Here is a 21,183-nt window from a genome sequence, read left to right as displayed (position 1 = left end):
ATGTTTTATTATGAAATCTTTATATTTGTCTGAAAGATTTCTAAGACGTGTCAAACTTTATTTCAGGACAATCCCGGAGTTGTTATCTGTGCAGATGACCAGAAACATGGACTTTTTGACGGTTCTAAAGTAAAGTTCTCTGAGGTCCAAGGCATGACAGAGCTAAACATAAGGGGCCCTGTGGAGATCAAAGTCTGCGGTTGGTGTTGCTCAACTATAAACACTTTTACTTGCTTTGTATTTTCTTAACTGCTGGGATGGTTGCGACAGTCTTGCCCCATGATACCATTGAGTTACATGACATTCTTCTCATGCCTGAGCATCAGGAGAGGATCATGTTGAAATCCTGTAGATTCTAAGAGAAACACTTTTTATCTTTCTCCCTGTAATTTTATTTTGTCATCTCGATCACCAGGCCCGTATTCCTTTAGCATCTGTGACACTTCTGGCTTTTCCGAGTATGAACGAGGTGGCATGGTGACTGAAGTGAAAGAGCCCCTCATACTGAATTTTGTAGGTGTTCACAGTTTGAACATTTACTTTAGCAGGAAATGTTTCAACAGTAAGTAAAATGATAACCAAATGCATTGCAGAAACCACTGGGTGAGGCTCTAAATGACCATCAACTGCTAATTTTGAACGACTACGGAAAAATATGCAGACATAACACTTTGCACCTGGCGTTCCAAGCCCTACACAGGTTTGTGAAGGAACAGCAGCGGCTTCCTAATCCTTGGTCACAGGTCAGTATAGACGTCGTTTGATGATATGATGACAGTACTCTGAAAAGTATTCCCCCTTTACACATTCCTACTGTTTTTTTAGGACCAGTTACAAATTGTGATTTATTAAGGAAAAAATTATCTAAACCAATCCTTTTTGAAACCTGAGTTGGGTTTCATTAACCAAACCCAGCCTTATATCCCTTTCCCACTTGCTGAAAAAGCCGTTTAAACCTGGGAACAATCGGCTCTGATCAGCATGCTTTGGTAACACTAGAGCCGGGTTCATCCGCTAATTTATGTGATCCCATTAGGCCCGATGTACGGATGTCAACAAATCCCAGTCTGATCTAACAAGCGGAAACAAATCTGTTTACATATGATAAACATGGCGCAGCATTGGTAAGAGTGATTCAGACAGATAAAGGAGTGAAACAATAAAGCACACTTACTACGACCTGGCTTCCTTACATGTTGCTCTCCATTGTTTACTTTCCTGATTTATCTTACACTGATGACAGCATCAGAGCTAGTCCAATGTGATGGTGTCACCAGACACGCAGTCACGGGCGAACAGAGACAACGCAGCTCGCCAGCTGGGGGTTTTTTTGCCAATGGGAAGGGAGCCAAATACCAATTGTTAGCACCATGTTTGAAAAACATGCATTAACCCATCAATTTCAGTGGGAAAGAGACTCATTAATGCCTAACCTGTAGAATCCAGAAACCTGACAACATGACATACTGTAGGTTAAAAGGCTTCGAAAAAAACAAACCATCATGTTCTAACCAAAAAAATTATATAGCAGGTTAGAAAAGAAAAAACAACAGAAACTACCGGTGATCAAAGTTACAGTTTATATTTAATCTGAAGGAGTCATGAGGGATGCCTTGTAAATGCCATTATCCACAAATGGATAACACAGAAATGGATAACACCATTAGGGTTAGGGTTCATGTTTATGAGTCAACAATTAGAAAGAGACAGAGCAAAAATGGTCAAAAGTTCTATTGGAAAAAAAAAAAGATAAGATTTATTTAGCATTTATTATTAAGCATCATGATAAGCCTCAAGACCTTAGGGGAAATGGTATATTAGTCATTTGTCTGATATCAAAGTAAGATCTTAAACACGTCCAAATAAACAATAAATTAAAGAAAAAAATTTTTTTTTTTTGGGGGGGGGGCTTACTGTTTTAGAGCACTGTAAGATGCAATAAACATGGTTGTTTCAACACACTTCTAAAAGTCATTCATACCTCATATAGGCAGATGCAGATTCTCTGATTAACATCGTGAACGAATTGAATGAGGATGCAAAGCTGGAAGAACTAGATGAAGCTGCAGTGAGGCGCTTCTCCTACACCGCCCAAGGTGATCTGGCTCCTATGAACGCTTTCTTTGGAGGTCTGGCTGCTCAGGAAGTTATTAAGGTAGCCTCAAATTTAAATATACATATATAGTTAAATTACATAATCTCTTTTTAATGTAAGGGTCCCTTATGACCCTTAAGGCTCTATAAACTAAAACTGATCAGACCTGTTTTTTTTGTATGTGATACAGAAACACTGGTGAATTGTTTCAAGAGATGCACTGATCATATTCGCTTAATAAATATCAATTTTAGTTTCTTTGATATGTATATACCTTATAGAATCAAAAATATGCCTTTTTTAAATGGAGGTTGTTATTTGTTATACAGCAGAAAGTAAGGGAATTGATTGGTGCATCTTTGTGTGCAACTGATCCTGGTAGAGCTTTGAATGTTAGTTTTTATTTGGAATCAAAATTTTTTTCCCTCTCTGAATATCCCTGCAGGCATGCAGTGGGAAGTTTACACCTCTACAACAATGGCTTTATTTTGACGCCCTGGAATGTCTCCCTGAAGACGGAGGTTGTCTGGAAGAGAGCTCATTCTCATCAGTATGCAAATGATTAGTTCGATTTAAACATCAACCTTATCAGTCAAACAGACTGTTGATTGATGATTACTCTGTCATTTAAGCTCTTCATTTTATCTCTCTCATAGAAAGGCACAAGGTACGACGCTCAGATTGTCGTCTTCGGCTCAGAGTTCCAACAAAAGCTCCTGAGGCAGAAGTATTTCCTGGTGAGGAAAGATTAGCAGTCTGTCCATCAGAGGGCAGACTTTCAATTGGAAATAGCCTAAATCCTATGTGTGTAGTTCTTTGATCTTCTGTGTGAATAAAGCCACATACAGGAAATGGGTTCAGCTTCCTGACAGTGGAAAGTTTTGGCTGCAGTGATCATTTAAAAGAACCCAGCCCGATCTCTGTTTCCTGCAAAATTGTTTTCAATTTCCATATCTGTTGTTATTATTGAAGAGGACATTGTACCATGTAGCTTATTTAATCACTTTAAAAGCTGAATGTAGTAATCAACTTAAACCAGGGCAGCAGAATATCAGGAAAGCACTGCCATGAACACCTTACAATAAAACCACTTTTTATCTATATATGATATGTAGAATCTTGGTCATCAAATTCTTTTTGCCATATAAGTAAATCCAAATGGTCCAATATATTATTGGCAGACAGAACATAAATTACTTACACTTAATAGACAGAGGTGGGTACTAATTAGTTACATTTTCTCAGTTATATTTACTTGAGCAACAATTTAAAAATATATATACTTTTAGGATTAGTTTTACTATGTCATACCTCTTACTCCTACATGAGCAAAATCTCTTAACTACTCTTCTCTGTGAGTAATTTAAACTTTTCCAAAATCCGGTAAACATACAGTAAACAGTAGATATCAACTGTGGAAGTCGTTACCTTGTCCTAACATATATACAGTTATTATTGTAAGGATTGGTTTTCTAAGTTTTATGTTGAAAAAAATAGGTTGAGGTATTTCTTCTGCATGCATTTGTTCTTTTACATTCATGGCATTTATTTGTAGTTTTTAGGGATTTGAGTCTTTAAAATGCCAGAACTTGTACATAAAGTCTGTTTGCCAGCATAGACATTAAATTTTATGTTATTATCCAACAGTTAGTACTCAAGTAGCCTTTTTATCGAATATTTTTTTTTACTTTTACTTGAGTTATTTCTTGCATGACTGCTTTTACTTTTACTTGAGTAAAAAATTTTAAAGTAGTACTACTCTTACTTGAGTACAATTTTTGGGTACTCTGCCCACCTCCGTAGACAGTAATGTAATACAATATACCACATTCAAACATTTATTTGCAATTGTATCACACAACATTTTGATATTTCAGTAGAAAATTCAATATTTTTTGCAGCTCTAAAGAAATAGTTTAGTGTTATGATGAAAAATCTGTATAAGAACTATTCTGTTAATCTGATATATAAAGAAGTCTCACCTGTGTCTGAAAAACTGAAAACTTTTTTTTAGGTTGGTGCTGGTGCCATCGGCTGTGAGCTGCTAAAGAACTTTGCTCTCATGGGGCTTGGTGCAGGAGAAGAAGGCCACATCACTGTAACAGACATGGACTACATTGAAAAATCCAACCTGAATCGGCAGTTTCTGTTCAGATCTAAGGATATTGGGGTAATAAATCTCACCAAATCTGTTGTTTTTCTAAGAACCAGATATTTGCAGGTTTGAATGATTGGTCAAATTCAACAGATAGTAAGTGGAACAGTCTCCATGATTGTTTGAGGGTCTCTATCCTATATTACACACAACTCATGTGAAATTGTCCATATTAAGTGCTTCATTTATCCATCATGTATTGCTTCATTTATCCATCATGTATTTTCACACACTAATCACTGATCCGCTCATGTTTCTGTAAACAGAAACCCAAATCTGAGGTTGCAGCCAAAGCAGTGGCAGAGATGAACCCACAGATTAACATCACAGCTCACCAGAACCGCCTGGACCCTGACAGTGAGGGAGTGTACGACTACAGCTTCTTCATGGGCCTGGATGGAGTGGCTGCTGCACTTGATAATGTGGAAGCTAGTAAAGGAGATTAGCATTATAACATAAAACTATTATTAACAAAAAATGGTAAGATCAGTTTTAAAAATGTTGACTCCTTTGCTTGGTGTGTTCTTAGGGGTTTATCTCGATAAACGCTGTGTTCAGCACCAGAAGCCGATGCTTGAAGGGGGAACTTTAGGAAGCAAAGGTCATACTCTGGTGGTGGTACCTCATCTGACTGAGTCATATGGACCGGCCAAATCGAGCTCTGGTAATGCTATCCCACTCTGTACTCTGAAGAACTTCCCACACCGGATTGAACACACACTGCAGGTACAAAGCTGAGCTCCTCTGCCTTGTATTTATCTTTGTTAAAGAGTCAAAGGAAATGCTCAAGATGAATAACAGCTCTACTCTGCAACTGTGTAAACTAATTAAACCTGCTATCCTTTCAGTGGGCCAGGGACCAGTTTGAAGGACTTTTTAAACAAACACCGGAAAATGTGAATCTATTCTTGAGGTGAGGCGGGACTCCACCCTCATCAGATCTAATTAGGGTCAAAACAAGAGCTAATTCCTCATACTGGGCTCAGGACTCTTAATTTTTTTATGGTTACTTGGACAAACATATTTTGACAACTCACTGAACTTTCAGGATTTGGCCTCACTATATTGACAAACTGTACTGAATTTTATTTAAAAGACAAAGTTGAAAACAATTATGAATTATAGATATAATAAAACATTTGTGGATCTATTTGACAACCAAAATCCCAAAAGGAGTGGGTTTCCCAACCCCATTACTCTAAATAAAATCTAATCTAGGTAATTGACTTGGAGAAGTCTCAATTATTAAATAGAGTCGTTCTGTATGAAGCATGGCAGCAAACACAACACAACTCAGTGGTAGAAGCTGTCAACAGGGCAACTATTACTACACAGATTCTGTCCTTTGTTGAAGTTTTTGAATATAAATATCATTGTTGAAAGAAAGCCATACATTTTTTTTAATTATTAGGCTAAACTAATCTGAGACTTTATGGTAAAGAAGCTGATTTTTGAAGCCTTCTTTACTATTGCTTTCATGATTTATGTTTGAGCTTATTTTAGAAATATCACGTGCAATTTATTGAGCTTATGACAAACAAAAAGGGTTTTAACTTAAGGATAGGAAAGAACACATTAATGGACAAGGCTTGCTTTAAAATGAATGCTTTAAATGTATTTCTCTTTGTTTGGCTTAGATTATATAAAATCCCCCAAACTGTCTCGTGCTTACCCAATCACGCGAATAGAAAAGAAGAGATTAACTTTAGAATTCTATTTGTTTTTCAGTGTACAATAAAGCCTTCTGGACTTTTTTTTTTCTGATGATGGTCATTCTCATATCACCGTCCAACAAACTGTAACTCATCATAAATGAGGTCATGGAAATGAATGCTTGTTTTATTCCACTAGTGTCCCACCCATGCCGCTACATGCAGAAGTATGACTCAGAAAGTTCCCGTTTAGGCATGTTTACATGTAAGATGGGGAAGAGCCCCTGTTCCTATTATGCTTGCAAGGTAGCGTAGGATGAAATAGAACACGGTAGTAGCTCAGGAATGAGTTTCCCCTGTATGAGATTTGAAAGAGGCTCTGGCCTGCATGGTACAAGCTAAATATACCGTGAAATGTATGCAGTTAACAATATTTTAAAGAGATTTTTTTTAAAATGCATGATTTTTTTTTTATTATTATGTTGCACATTTATAGCCAACCCTCTTGAGTTATTTCCATTTTTAATCTTTTAAGGTACAATAGGTCTCTACCGGATTTACAAATTAAAATACTAAAAACCTTTTCCCATTCTTCTTTTCAAAATGGCGCAAGCATAGTCTGATTCTTTTGAGAGCATCTCTGAAGGTTTTTTATTATGTCTTGTCACAAATTCATAATTATATTTTAATACAGACTTTGTCTGTTCTACTCTAACATAATTATACATTCATCAAACAGTTATCATATAGATGTGGCTGTATTTTTAGGTTTGCTGATATGCTGGAAGATGAACCCCTCAAGCCTCTTATAACGTGTCTTTCAGAGTCTTCTCATATTTTAACACTGACACTGTTGACATTCTTCACTACTTTTAGGACGATTTGCCATCTTAATGTTTGCACCTGCTGTTTTGCATGTAGTAATAAAAGTTCGATGTATACTTGATCTAACACATATGCCCTGTAAACAAAGATTTCTTTCAACAATAATCATCCTTTTGTCATTCTTCATGAAGAAAATGGATTTGGAAATCCAAGTAATGGTTATCTTGTTAAGCAAACCTCCATTCCATTTATTTTTTAGGCATCATACCTTTAGCTTTAGATATTTACCTAGTTACTCTATGTTAGATTTTTCTGTAAACTGTTTATTCTATGATTAAAAGCAGCACTGTGTTTTTGTAGGGATTCAAACTTCATAGAGCGAACTCTCGGCCATGGGGATGCTGAGGCCCTAGAGATTCTTGAAGGCGTATGGAGCAGCCTTCGGGAGAGGGAAGCTGGAGGACAGCGTCCTAAGAGCTGGGAGGACTGTGTGAACTGGGCACGACGCAAATGGGAGACGCTGTACAACAACGATATCTGTCAGCTTCTGCACTGTTTTCCTCCTGGAGAGGTAACATTCTAGTTAGCCTAAAACAGCAACTCCTATCCTTAGAGTCAGATATCATAAACATGCAATTAATGATTAAGGACACATAGGGGCGCTGTTGCTCTGTGCACTAACTTCCTGTGTCAGCATCAGCACATTGGCTTTAAAGCATTCATTGTGTCATTTTTTCTTACTATTTAAAAGCAAGTGCTGACAAATAAGTCTGAGGCCTCAAAGGGATACTAAGGAAATGCAGTGCGTAGACGATGGTGTCATGCTTAATATTGTGGGGGTAGGGGACACAGATCAGTGTCAACCCAAACAAACCCTCATTAACCCCAGTTTCTAACCCCCAGTTCCTGCAATTGGCCCTGCTGTGCTATCACTTACTGTCCTGCACAATTATGTAGATTCCTCTGACTGTTTTCTTTCCCCTTACGTCTGCTCAAATATTTGTCGAAGCAAGGAGAATTGTCTGAGAATGTCTTAAAAAAAACAAAAAGCAGAACTTTTTTCGACTTTATATCTTTATTGTCTTGCGTAAAGTTCACAAACCCCAATCCTGCCTATGGTTGTCTTTGCAGCTGCAGGTTTTTTTGTTCTCTTTTTCTGTCGTACTTTATCTAAACAACAGTTATATTTCCATTGTTCTTGTGGAAACTCTCTGGTTGCCACAGACTTTCTGAGGAACTATGATAAGGTGACTGATGTCAGTTATCTGTCACAAGCACACCTGACAAATACTGGTCATAGATAACCATACACATCATGAAACAGCAACTACTGGTCTGTTGCCTTCGCTTACAGCTCTAAGGCCTGATGAAGACAGCCGACTGGACTGTAAAGCTTGGCTTTATGAATTTTGCTATACAATAACCATATAGCTGCATATCCTCTTTTATTTTGTATGTTTAAACATGCTGTTGCTTAGATCAACAGCAAACATGCAGCTGCTGATGTGAAAGTAGGAGGAAGATTAAAGACTCAGAGAAATGCACATATTTTCAGATTCATAAGACTAAGTAATAAAACAAGGAATATGATACAAATCAAAATAATATTAAAATATATTAGTATATAGTGATATTCAAATGTTAGAGCTAAATTTTAACTTTTTTTTTTTTAGTTTTGCTTTAAATGGCTACCGTTATACATGAAAAAAAACGTACTTTTTTAACTGGAAAAATCCTGTGATGATTTCCTCTTTTATTGCAGTAGCATAATCTCACTCACTAAAATTTATGCCATTTCTAACGCTGTGATCGTTAGAAATGTTCCCCTTCCCCTTTTACTCGATTATAAGATAAACATGTTTATCTCACTTATGTCATGCTGTCTTTTTCATTTTCAAGACTGATGAAAAGATGTTTCTCTCTGTGTTAGAGCTAGGTAACATTGAGTTAAAATAGTATCAGGTTTTTTGCCATTTACTGTCTTCTACAAAAGTAAAACAATTGTTGTTTTTTTTATCCATAGCAACATCTACTGGAATTAAGTGTATTGTTATTTTTGTATGTCACTGCAAATTGCAGAGACTACAGAGGCTCTCTGAAAAAATCAAACTTCCTCAATTTCAAAGAGCACCCCTTAATATCTAACTTACATTATGCCCAACTCACAAGTAATTGATAGAGCATTTTCCCTACTAAACAGAATACAGTTACTGCATTATTAATATTTTTAAATATATTTATGTTTATTGATTGATTCTTTTAACATTGGAAAAAAAATATAAAAAGAAAACATACAGTACATTTTTTGGGCTTACATTACTCTCAAATAGAGTTTATCATGCTAACAATAAACTGCAAAAATATATATTTTTTGCCAATACCAAGAAATGTGAACATAATTGCTCTTCCTATGAAGACAGGAAATGTTAATTGATAAATAAAAGTTCTACAACACTGATTTAAAAAAAAAAAAGTATATATTCCTTCAAAATATCCTTCATGTAGGTCTAATTCTATAGAATTTGAGATTGGTTTAACACATGACTTAAAAGAAAATGTTGGATAAAATAATGTATTCACTCCACAGAAGTAAATATTGTAAAGTAACTTTTCTTTTCACAACAGTTTATTGTAGAGTCATGAGTAACCATAAGGAATGATACTAGAATGTAATTTATTGTTTTTTATGGTTGTTTTTCTTTTACAATATGACAAAAATAAATACATAATAATAACAAGTATTAATGTACTTTTGCAGCTGTGAGACCCCTAACAGCCCTAAGGACTTCATGTCTGGATGTCAGACTTATTACACCTATAATCCTCAAACCACATGATAAGACGATCATAAAAAAATACCAGTATTTAAAACAATATGTTTATTTGTTGTTAATTTGACAAGGCACAAATCAGTAGATGTAAAATATATATATAAAAAAATTAAAGCAAATTAATGTAACATCCATGTAGCATACATATACATACATGTACGATTAAGTTCTGTGTGTTTGTCTGCAAAGCATTACCTTTGGGCTTAAAGTTTAAGTGAAATTACATTTAGAAATTGATTACATGGGCCATCAGAGGAACATCATTATATAAACTCAATGTTCTTAAAGAAAAGTCCTCTATTCTAAAAAGGCCTCCAGCTTTTTATCCCTGTTGCTGCATTAGAAGGACCTCCTGCAGTGAAAACTGGAGCAGCCAGAAAGACACCCTCTCTGAATCCACTTGTGGACCATTTGCCAACATCAAAAGCTGCAGGACCTTTTGTTCTTCTATCAGACTTACCAACTGTGTCCCAGGCAACACATGGGTGACAATACAAATTGTATCTTAAGGAATGGAATTGGCTGCAGTGTAGGAAGTAAAATACACCAAATGTGGAAAATAATGGTTATTTACTCTTTAAGTCGGTCTAGCTCAACAATATATATTGTTTCGGACAAATCTAGAATTTGAGGTCTATTCTACTTGGCCTGATAGTTGTGGATTTTTTTTTTTTTTGCTTCCGACAATGTTTTACTGTCAAATTGTCTGAAACATCCATCTATTAATTCATCCCTTGCCATCATGGCATTTCCTTAAACCATTCCTCTGTAAGGAGGAGCATTCACCAGGAGAAAAAGGTACTTAATCCAACCCATTCGTTGTGAAAAAATTATTCCCTTCTAAATAATAATAACTAATAACTTAATTGCCACCCTTAGAATTCCCCTAATGATTGAAATCATCATTTTAAAAACTGCTTTTGGTATTTGATATAGTTATCGTCATGCAAAAATCACATTTGTGTGACAAAAGAGCAAAATAAGAAGAAATTAGTAAATAAGACCTTTACATGCATACATACAAATATACTTGAATAATAAAAACGTTTCCATGGCAGAAAACTCTGTACTTTAAGGTTCAAAGTGCATTGAATTGAACAAAAATGTACAGAATAATTATTTAGCTGTCACTAGATCACTGAGATTTGACAGTGTTTGAACTATTTCTATGTTGTTGGGGTCTTTTTTTTTTTCTTCTTCTATCTTTGCAATAAAGTCTGTGGCAAATTATTAAATCCACTATGGTATTACAGTTGTTCATAACTAAAATAAAGGAATTTTCTTTCTCCCCCTCCTTTAGTTGACCGCCAATGGTTTGCCCTTTTGGTCTGGATCTAAGAGATGCCCCCATCCCCTGACATTTGACCCTAACAATGTGAGTAGATCTGAATCTTATTCATGCACCAAACTGTTGGAAATAAAAAAGACATGTGTTTTTAGGAATTCGTTCTCATTCCAGCTTTATCTTTTCTGATAGTGCCTTTAAAGATATTATCTTGGCTACAAATGAACGGTTAAATATAATCATCTGCTGTTTACACAAGCTGACATCCTTGATAACAAAGCTGTTTATCTGTCTCACAATAAACCAGGAACAATATGAGCTCTACAGTGGGCAGAACTGAAGATGTGACATGGTCATAAGCAGTCAGGGCTCACTGATGCAAATAGTAGCCGACTTGTGTGATCCAATCCAACAAATTAACAACAATAACTCCAATTCCAAAATAATCGTTCTGATACTGATTTTGATAAATGCTTGCTTTATCAAGCATTTATCCCCACGATGGCTGCCCACTGCTCCCCAAGGGGATTAGCTCCGAGAGGCATCCATGCATACAGAATTTTAACAAAGCACACAAATGAAAATTTGTAACTACGGGAACAGCTCATTGCAGAAACACGTGGCGAATGAGCAGCAGTTCTTCCTATACTGTAGGTATCATGTGATTTAGGCCGAAAATACCACCACTATCAGCTGATTGTAGAAAAACTCCTGGAAAGAAATTACACTCAATCTTGGATGGCACAAAGAGACTTTGAAAAAGCTCCAAACGGCTGTGTTTTCTACTTCCTCGTCTAGTGAGGTGGTTCTCAGCTTTTGGTTTGTGCTGAACATGTCGCAGAGGTTGTGACAGACGGCTTAGATTAGACTTAGACTCAACTTTATTTATCCCTTGGGATTACTCCTTCAGGGAAATTCTGGTTCCAGTAGCTTATATGGAGTACAAAGAGTTAAAAAAAAAAGATGCCATTAAAGATAAAAATACAAAAAATGTATATAGAACAAAAAAGAAAAAATGTGTAATGTCCTGGAATATGTTTCCTTTAGATATAAAATATCTGCACAGTAGATAGCTAAGATACACAGTAGATAGCATTGCACTCGCACTGTAGAGATGTACCAACTTTATCAATAATTACAAAAATTGCACAGGCTTTACAGTAGTTGTCATGTGTTATTGTACAGTGAGAGAGAAGAATATGGCACATAAGTGACGGTAGGTAATGTTTTGCATAAGATGTCCAAGGAAGGGGGTATTGAGCCTTGTTCCTCTTCTTATCACCTCCTCCTTCCCCGTGGTAAGGAGTTGTACAGCTGGATGGCTTGAGGAACAAAGGAGTTCCGCAGTCTGTTAGTCCTGCATTTGGGGAGGAGCAATCTCCCACTGATCAGGCTCCTCTGAGTGGTGAAGACAGTGTGCAGAGGGTGGCTGGCATTGTTCATATTGTCCAGCAGTTTGTTAATTTGCATTGCCTCTACCAGCGTCCACAAAGGGTCCAGCTTCTTGCCTCGCCTCACCAGTTTCTCCAGATTGTACATGCATCAAGCATAACCAACCTTTCGAATGCACAGTGCTTTACCATTTGTTTCGTATTGGGAGCCATAGAAGCTGAGCTGTCAGGGTATATTTTTGATCCCTTCTACTTTAGAACGCACCAACCTTTGGTCGGTAATTGTCAGAACGATGAACCCTGTTTAAATATATGAACAGCAGGATAGGTTGGGTAGGATAGATTCTTCACTGGTGAACTCATGTCACAAGAAATCACCATAGACTCTGGTGGAGGCAATGTGATACCTGAGGAAATGTTCTGCTAATAAACCTCTGGTCCTGCCATCCTTTCTGACACGTGTCACCTACCTAACCATTTTAATAAGAACACCCTCTATGTTCCCCAATGGCTGTGGCTTTTGGCTCTTTTATTTGGATAGTGTTCCCGCCACAAAGCAACAATGGTTCAGACGTGGTTTGCAGAGCACAACAACAAATTGTCAATTCAGAATCTTAAGATCTTGATTCATTTGAGTCCTACTGGTTTGCACTAAATAAACATGTTCAATCCAATGAGGATTCACCTCCTAACTTGCTGGACTTGAGGTAGTGCCTCTAACATTTTGGTGCTACATTGCTCAGGGCACATAAAGGGCTCCTTGGAGTTGGTTTCACAGTTCTCTGGCTTTTTTGGCTGCAAAAAAACGAGAAGAGATTTTTAAGAAGATCATAATTATATGTTGCATTTGGATTGTGTGTTTTAGACAACCCACATCGAGTATGTGATGGCAGCAGCAAACCTGTATGCACAGATCTATGGGATCGAAGGGACGAGAAACATTGCCTCTATCAGAGAAACCTTAGAGACAGTCCAGGTTCCACCCTTTAGTCCCAAGTCCTCTGTAAAAATTCATCTCACTGACAAGGAGATGGAGGAAGACAGAAAAAAAGAGGGAGATGACAGTGGTAAGTAAGCTTACATTAATCTTATGTGTTTTCACCAGCTTATGTAGCCTTCCTGCATCCTCTGCTCCTTTATTTTTGTCTCCTCGGCAGACAAAGCCCGACTTGAGGAGCTGAAAGAAAAGTTGTCCTCACTGAAGAGTTCAGCTGAGATGCACCCCATTGACTTTGAGAAGGTACGTTAGTGGGTACAACGATACCTCTGCTCAATGCTTTGGATTGGCTGCGGACGGTGACAGAATGGAGTCTTAGCAGGGAGCAACACTTAAATCTATAGGTGCTTTCACATCATTTCTTTTCCCAACATCCTAGGAGTCTCAGTGAGCTGAATCTCAGCCAGTGTTCAGCCATTCATTAAAACAGGGCTCAACTGTGCCATGTTTTCACATAGAATGCATCTGCTTAGAGGAGAGGCAGATATTTTAGAAACGTCCTTCCTGTTTTCAGAAATTGAGTGGAAAGGGGAAGAGTTGAGTCATTCGGCTCACGTGGAAAATATATATTTTCTGAAAAGAATAACAAGACGCTGAGTGTTGAACTAGATGTCTGCTCATAATGGTTCACATCTTCCCTTTGCATGAAATATAGTCAAATTTAAAAATGAGGCACTCTTGTGAATGTTAAAAAGATTATTTTCTTAGATGATGCATCAGTAAAATTTATCATGGTCTCATATATCTATAACCAGATGCTTCCTCACTGTCAGCCATAGCTTTAAATACATTTGTCCACCTTTGTTATGAAAATGCTACATCAAACCCAACTGATATAAAATAAAGAAAAACTCATTGAATGGTAGACGAAGGAAAAATGGGAATAAAACATAAAAAAATTATTTGTTATTCATTTTGGAAAATAATCATTTATTCAATAACAGAAGTTGAACTCAATACTTACTTATGTAGCTGGTATTTTGCCCAATTCCTCCATGCAGATCTCCTCTACAGCAGTGATGTTTTGTGGCTGTCGCTGGTTAACACAGACTTTCAACTCCCTCCAAGTTTTCTAGGGGGTTAAGGTCTGGAGATTGGCTAGGCCACTCCAGGACCTTGACAGGCTTTTTTTCAGAGCCTCTCCTTGGTGTGTTTTGCATCACTGACATGCTGGAAGACCCAGCCATGTTCCACCTTCAATGCTCTCCTGATGGATGGAGGTTTTGACTTAAAATCTCATGATAAATTGTCCCATTTATTCTTCCCTTTATATTAATCAGTCATTTTGTCTCCTTTGGTGAGAGACAATTCCATAGCATGATGTTACCGCCCTATGGTGTATGGTGTTTTTAGGATGAAACTGCGTTCTTCTTCTTCCAAACACAACAAGTTGAGTCTTTGCCAAAAAAGTTCTGTTTTGGTTTCATCTGGCTGCGTAATATTCCTCCAATCCTCTTCTGGATCTTCCATATACTCCCTGGCAAAATTCAAACGGGCTTGGACATGTACTGTTTAAGCAAGGGGACACGCCTGGAACTGCAGGATTTGATTTAATCTGTGCTTCTGAAAAGAAGTTACACTTCCAGCGGAGCCAAATTCAGGAAAACTTAAGACTGAGATTCATTTTTTTTTTTTTTTCATAAAACTGCCTCTATCATGAATCTTAACAGGGTAATTTCTCATGCTAAATATTAAACTTTATAAGAAAAAGTTTATAAAATGTGGAAGTGCAGCATTAGAGGAATAGTACACCCAAAACATGATTAGCCTTCATTTTCTACTCACCCCCATGCTGAACAACACTCTGGAGTACTTTTTTTGATATCTCAAATGCATCTGGAGATCTGGGAGGCTTCTTGCTGTCTGCTGACATTCAAATAATGGAGGTCTATGGTGACCGAGACAGAAAGGTCCATAAAAGTCCACAAAAAACGTGTCAATATTCCTCCATACTGCTCGTCCAATGTATTCCAAGTGTCCTGAGTGGGTAGCATCCAGAATTTACTCGAAACGAAGTCATTTAGAATGTTTTTAGAGCATAAACAGTAGTGTATAGGATTTCCTGAAAGCGCGCACATGCGCGCTCATGACGCTACGGAAGCCGGCAGACCAAACCAGATGAAAGTGCGCATTCAGCGTCTGCTCTGCCAATAATGCAAGGGTAGAAGAAGAAATGTGCTGTTTACCTGTGCAAAGAAAGAAACAACGAAAGAAAAATGTCTGAGGACTTCAGTGTTGAGGAAGAGCATGAGTTCTTTGCCGAGCTGAATGCGCTGGTTTGGTCTGCCGGCTTCCGGCACACAGGACATCGAGGATTTTATTCAGTTTTACGGTTTTAACAACATTTTATGTGCCATGTCAGATGAAGGACAACTACCGTTTAACAAGCTCCTAATTTAATGATTTTTAGCTGACACTTTTTTTTTTTACCTTGATACTGATTTTTAACTGACACTTGTTTTACATCAATCATTGTTTATATGTTTTGAATTGTGTAAATAAAGTGTTGTTAAAAGTCACAATTAGTGTTTTTTTAAATATCTTTTTGCCCTGCTGTGTCTAATAATCCCTGTAGTATAAATACAATTGCAAATCAACATGTAATAATTAATTTATCAAGTAATAATGATGATAACAAATGCAAAGTCTTTAGTTTAATGGAATATGTCTATACAAAAAGAATGCATTTAGACCGATAATGTTAATCTTAGACAAAGCAGATTTATTTGTTTTCAAAATTCTCTACAGAGACAATTGCTTTACATAAATGTAAAAGATGTATGAGAAATGTAGAAAGCTGAATAAAACCAAGTAAAGATCAATAATAATATTTTAATAAAGCTTAAAATTCCATCTTCAAACTTAATGTGACATTTCTGATAAAACCTGTTTTTGAAATGTCTACTTGTTATTTGACAAACATTTCCAAAGTTTAAAACAGCTTTATACCATAAACCCAGCTGGCCTACATCCATATTTAGCAGAAATTGTCATCTACATGGAACGCTATATAAAGCCATATAAATAAAAAAATGAAAACTGAAAGATGTTTCTATTATTGAAGAAATTATAAAAAAGTAAATGTGTGGAGTTTGCCAAACATTTTTGGACTTTAAATAGAATTTTGTACTTTAAATGAACCAAACACAGATGGAGCCATACGGCACCAAACTCTTTCCATGGTTCTGGGGTGAAACACGGGATGAATTCATGACAAAGCACCTCATGCTTACTGTAAGGTAAAGTAGAGGATCCATGATGCTTTGTGAATAATCCTATAAAATATTTGGATGTTATACAATACATTTAGGTGCCATCCAACAGAGAATTTAAAATTGGTCATGAACCAACCTGATCCTACAGTACAGTTAGGTTCATAAATATCTGGACAGAGACAATAGTTTTCTATTTATGGTTCTGTTCAATAACATAGTGAATAATGAACAAGGAATTGAGATGCAATTAAAGTTCAGACTTGCATCATAAGGATGATTTTGTATGGAAAGCTCCTTTAACAACATATTTTCTTTACAACAAAAATCTTCCAACTTTGAACATCACACCTCAAATCAACAACAGGCTTTTTATCTGGTTGACTGAGAATGACAGCAAGGAAACTGCCCACACCAGCCAATAAAATACCCTTTTTATCAATTGTCCAATTACTTTTAGCATAAAATCATCCCTCCATGGCTCCCTTATATATAGATCCAATAGAGACCTTGTGATGTGACCTGAATTTTTTTTAAATTTTGATTAATAGTAGAATTGGCACAGGATGACTCAATTTAAAAAGGAAAGCCTAAAGAGCTTCTGGTCAAAACTTTCTGCGGCTGAGTGGAGACAATAATGAAAATGTAGGAGGTAAGTCGGGTGCATATTGAATGTCATTTTGAATAAAAAAAAGACTCCCGAACTCCCCTCTTTTGGTTTTATCCCTGCATGCCCTGGTCATGCTGTGGATGGATGGAATGCGTGTACAAGAGTTCCAGAGGCATCAGGTTGCCACCTAGGAGCTTCCTCACAGACCCTAAAGCTATCCCTGAGCGACAGTCAGCCTCTTACCTTTTGTAAAGCTGTGTGAGCTCATTGCGCACATCAATCACAACACAAGTCATATTTCCTCTGAGTTATGACATTGTGACCACAGTGACTCAAAGCAAGAAAAGCACAAAGCGGGCAAACTGCATCAGGTCCTTGGAATGTGACATAGCATCATGGGAATCAGTTTTATCTGGTTTGTTTAAAATCTGAGCAATTATTTATTTACTGGTGAAGATGATGGATATTTTGATGGCCTTATGATTAACGGGTGTATCACTAACATCTAAACTCTTACAGGATGATGACACTAACTTCCATATGGACTACATCGTTGCTGCATCCAATCTGAGAGCTGAAAACTACGACATCCCTGCGGCTGATCGCCACCAGGTCTGTGTTTACATTGTGGACTTTGTTGTTTAGCTTCTTAAATACTTAAAAATCATCAAAGAACATTTGAACAAGACAAGTTAAAAAGATAATAACAATGTCTAGCTCATTCAAAACAATTAAACACATAGGAGTGACCACTAAGGACGTTAATGTGATATAAACAAAGAAAAAAATAAAAGAAGGGCCTTATCTCCTCCCCCTTGGCCATGTTTTTAGCTGTCGCTTTACCCACCTGCCCTAAAGCTGCAGTAACAGCCTCCTCCCCTATTGTTCCTGGAATGGGACTAATCATGGCACTTTACCTGTTGCCTGGAAGGTGACACCTGAGCCAGGCCTTGTTCCTCCCGGTGCTGTAGACACTTTCAGCCAAGACAGATGGAGGCTCTGAGAGGTGGGGAGCTGCTGAGTGAGGGGAGACAAAAGAGAGTCGTTCACCATTCCTCCCCCCACAAGCATGTGTAATCACTTAGGCTATTTTATAGGCCGCATCTCATTTCCAAAAAACTTCAGTCTTAGACGCCATATCATGTACAATACATTAGTCTTTCTGACTTTTATGATCTTTACATAAACATTTAAATGCATTTCAGGGTCATTACTTAAATGGATTTTAGTATATTCAGACTGGGAGATTTTACATATAAAATACACAGATTTTGTCTTATAAGCTGATTATAACACATCATTATAACACATCAGAGTTTTCTCTAATCATGTTACCAGTTTGTAAGTTTAGAAATAAAAAAAGTTTTAAGAATTTCTTAGTTCTACGTGTTTTTTTGGTTCATTTTTAAAGTCTTTTGACATTTAAATACATCCGTGATATTTTAAAAACATGCATCTGTAAGTTTATGAAGGTAGATTTGTGTCTTTATTATTCAATTTGAGGTTTTATTATTCATTTTTAAAATAGTTGCTTCACGTTCCCCTTATTCTACATTATAATATTTTAAATATGGAGCCCTGCTTATCTGTTCAGGACAATAAAATCCATTGGAAATGGATCCAGTAATAAGTCAACATTTTTTTCTGTCTGTTTTCCTTTTTTATATATAAAGCTGTCATCATTTTCTAGAAAAGGAATTGTTTCAGGTGTTTATTGCCAACTTGTGGTTAGTAATGTATTTCTTTATCATTCTTAGATAATAGATTTTATAAATTCTGCAAGTGATTAAGACAGATTTAAGCTGTCTATAATCACTATATTCTATTTTTTTAATTATTTGAGTTGTATATCTTGAACATCTGTATTTCTTCAGCCTGTGTACATGATGGGAGACCTTTGAACTTTTCATTTTCTCCTTTTACAGAGTAAACGCATTGCTGGAAGGATTATTCCTGCCATTGCCACAACAACGGCAGCCGTGGCAGGCCTAATGTGCCTGGAGCTGTTCAAACTGATTCAGGATCAGAAGAAGATCACCTCCTACCGCACGGCTTACCTCAACCTGGCTGTACAGTACTTTGTCATGTCCCAGCCATGCCACCCACCGAGCTTCGAAGTGAGTAGCCGCTGGTCTAAGTTAAAAGTTTCTGGGGATTCATCTATAAAAGCCTTCAGTCACACAAATCTTCAGTAAAGTATTTTTTCTGTACAGTAAAACAAACCTTTACTTTACATGCATTCATCATTTATTCAGTCTACTTTAGGAAATATGTTGACCTCTGTTTGAAGTAATGTCCCTCCTCTATGGATGGAAAGCATTAAGTCATGAATGAGTGCTTTCAGCTGGATAGCCCACTGCACACTGTCTGGCTCTTGTATATAAGCCAGTCTTTAAGCTGGCTCAGCATAATCTTGAAGGTATTTTAGTGCAACAGACCCAGGCTTGCCTCATTATCTGGGCATATGGAGCAAATTCAAGCCAAGATGTAGGTAAAAGAAGCACATTTTCTCACTTAGGGTCAGGTAAAAGCTTGATAGGTCTGTTTGGGTGCAATAATTATTTAAACTTCTTATTCAACAATATTAGCTGGCAGACTTCAAAGCCAGTTTACTGTTGAGGAAATATGGGAAATCACTGTTTGTGTCTGTAGCTCACCTCTAACTGTAATCAGATACACCCATGTGTGCCAGTTTTTTTCTTAGCCAAAGGTCGATGAGTGCCAACAAATGGGGGGGTCTGTGTAACTAAATGGTGCAGTGAGGGGGCTTGGAGACAGTGTAGATCTGATTTCAGCTTTGGTTACAGGGAAAAATTCAGCATCTGCAAAAAAAAAAGGCCGCCTTGATGACAGAAGCAGCTGCCATTTACTACACTTTTGACTCCAGGCGTTTTCTCTTTTTCACTTGCAAACCCATGGGGGTTCTCATAGTTTATTTTGAAGCTGCTATTTTTATCAAGGTAATAGAAGGGTTTATTCAGTCTGCTGTGTCTTTTAAGAAGTAGGGTTGGATGTTAAAATTCAGATCCAGGATCTTCTGTCTTGGATTGCAGCTTTAGGTTTAGGGTTCAGGCGTCATGATGCTTCTAATTGAAGCTGTCATTCCAGCCAATGAAGACTTTGCAGTCATGCCTAATATTGTCCTAAACTGTATGTTACATTTTTTAAGGATACTGTCTATAAAAGTATGAAAAGGATTATAAAATAGATTATTGATTCTGTTTTTTCCTTTCCCATTCTATCTCTGTCTTTTTGAATTTCCATCCATTAGTCTGTGGTTCATGCAGGTTGCATATTCAATAGCAGAAAACTGTAGAACTAGTTACCCTTGAAATAAAATTCAAATATCTAAGTCAAAAAATATGGTAAGCTTCATGCTATAAAAATATAGAGAAAACTTACAGGAAAGCTTTATTCATTAAAAAATCTGCCTGGAAAGGGCGGGGAGGGCATGCATGCAACAAATGGTTTGAGGCCAGTAGCTGAATCCCAGACGCTTAGACTAGGAATAATAAACCCTGTATATGATCCACTAAAACTTTACTGTTGACATGTGTTTTAAGAAGAAGGCATTGCCTAAAAGCTACTTCAGGTTATCAACTTGAGCTGTTCTCCTGCTTCACAGATTTGCTTTTTGTCATGAGAATATCATAAGTTATCCCCAACAATGTGGGACATCTACTTCAGCACCTTAACGTCCCACATTCTACATTTCATCCGCTGACCCTGCCTGCCCGCTGCTAACCCCAGCGTCTGCTTGGTTTTCTTCTACCCTTCCTCCACGCTATCACTCTCTTTGTGCCCAGGGGTCAATCACCCTCTCATCACTTCCTGACATGCTGAAGACATGTTTGTTGTGTGTAGGTGAATGTGTGCGCGTGTGTGTCTGTGTGGTGGGGTTTGTCAATATTTTATTGAGCTCTCATTGCTCAATTAAATATTGATCAGCAGGTCCAAGGAGTGATGGAGCAGAGCCTGGACACCAACTCAGATTTACACTGCTTTGATAATAAACCTGAGAATCGTCTTAGTAAACTCATGCAGACCTTCAAAAAAATGTTTTACTGTTATTGTTCTTTGATTGGTTCATAATACTATTTTAATTATTAAAACAGGACAAGATATAAATA

The 21,183-nt window shown here is 37.1% G+C and overlaps 1 protein-coding gene across 1 annotated transcript in view; it reads left to right on the top strand.

Annotated features, from left to right (window-relative positions):
- Positions 1–21,183, top strand: part of LOC107097505 (ubiquitin-like modifier-activating enzyme 1) — a 43,729-nt gene that overhangs the window by 5,522 nt on the left and 17,024 nt on the right. Inside the window, exons 7-22 of the mRNA XM_015394666.1 lie at positions 67–199; positions 416–513; positions 594–743; positions 1,991–2,155; positions 2,541–2,645; positions 2,752–2,832; positions 4,110–4,265; positions 4,517–4,682; positions 4,780–4,976; positions 5,099–5,163; positions 7,088–7,298; positions 10,859–10,933; positions 13,100–13,301; positions 13,392–13,474; positions 17,573–17,665; positions 18,979–19,170. Coding sequence (XP_015250152.1) covers positions 67–199; positions 416–513; positions 594–743; positions 1,991–2,155; positions 2,541–2,645; positions 2,752–2,832; positions 4,110–4,265; positions 4,517–4,682; positions 4,780–4,976; positions 5,099–5,163; positions 7,088–7,298; positions 10,859–10,933; positions 13,100–13,301; positions 13,392–13,474; positions 17,573–17,665; positions 18,979–19,170 — 2,172 coding nt within the window. The remainder of the gene's footprint in view (positions 1–66; positions 200–415; positions 514–593; positions 744–1,990; positions 2,156–2,540; positions 2,646–2,751; positions 2,833–4,109; positions 4,266–4,516; positions 4,683–4,779; positions 4,977–5,098; positions 5,164–7,087; positions 7,299–10,858; positions 10,934–13,099; positions 13,302–13,391; positions 13,475–17,572; positions 17,666–18,978; positions 19,171–21,183) is intronic.

The sequence above is a fragment of the Cyprinodon variegatus genome, unplaced genomic scaffold (genome assembly GCF_000732505.1).
Source record: "Cyprinodon variegatus isolate N-32 unplaced genomic scaffold, C_variegatus-1.0 Scaffold702, whole genome shotgun sequence".
Taxonomy (NCBI): Eukaryota; Metazoa; Chordata; class Actinopteri; order Cyprinodontiformes; family Cyprinodontidae; genus Cyprinodon; species Cyprinodon variegatus.
Note: the sequence above shows the minus strand (reverse complement) of the source record. Positions and strands in the feature narration are given on the sequence as shown.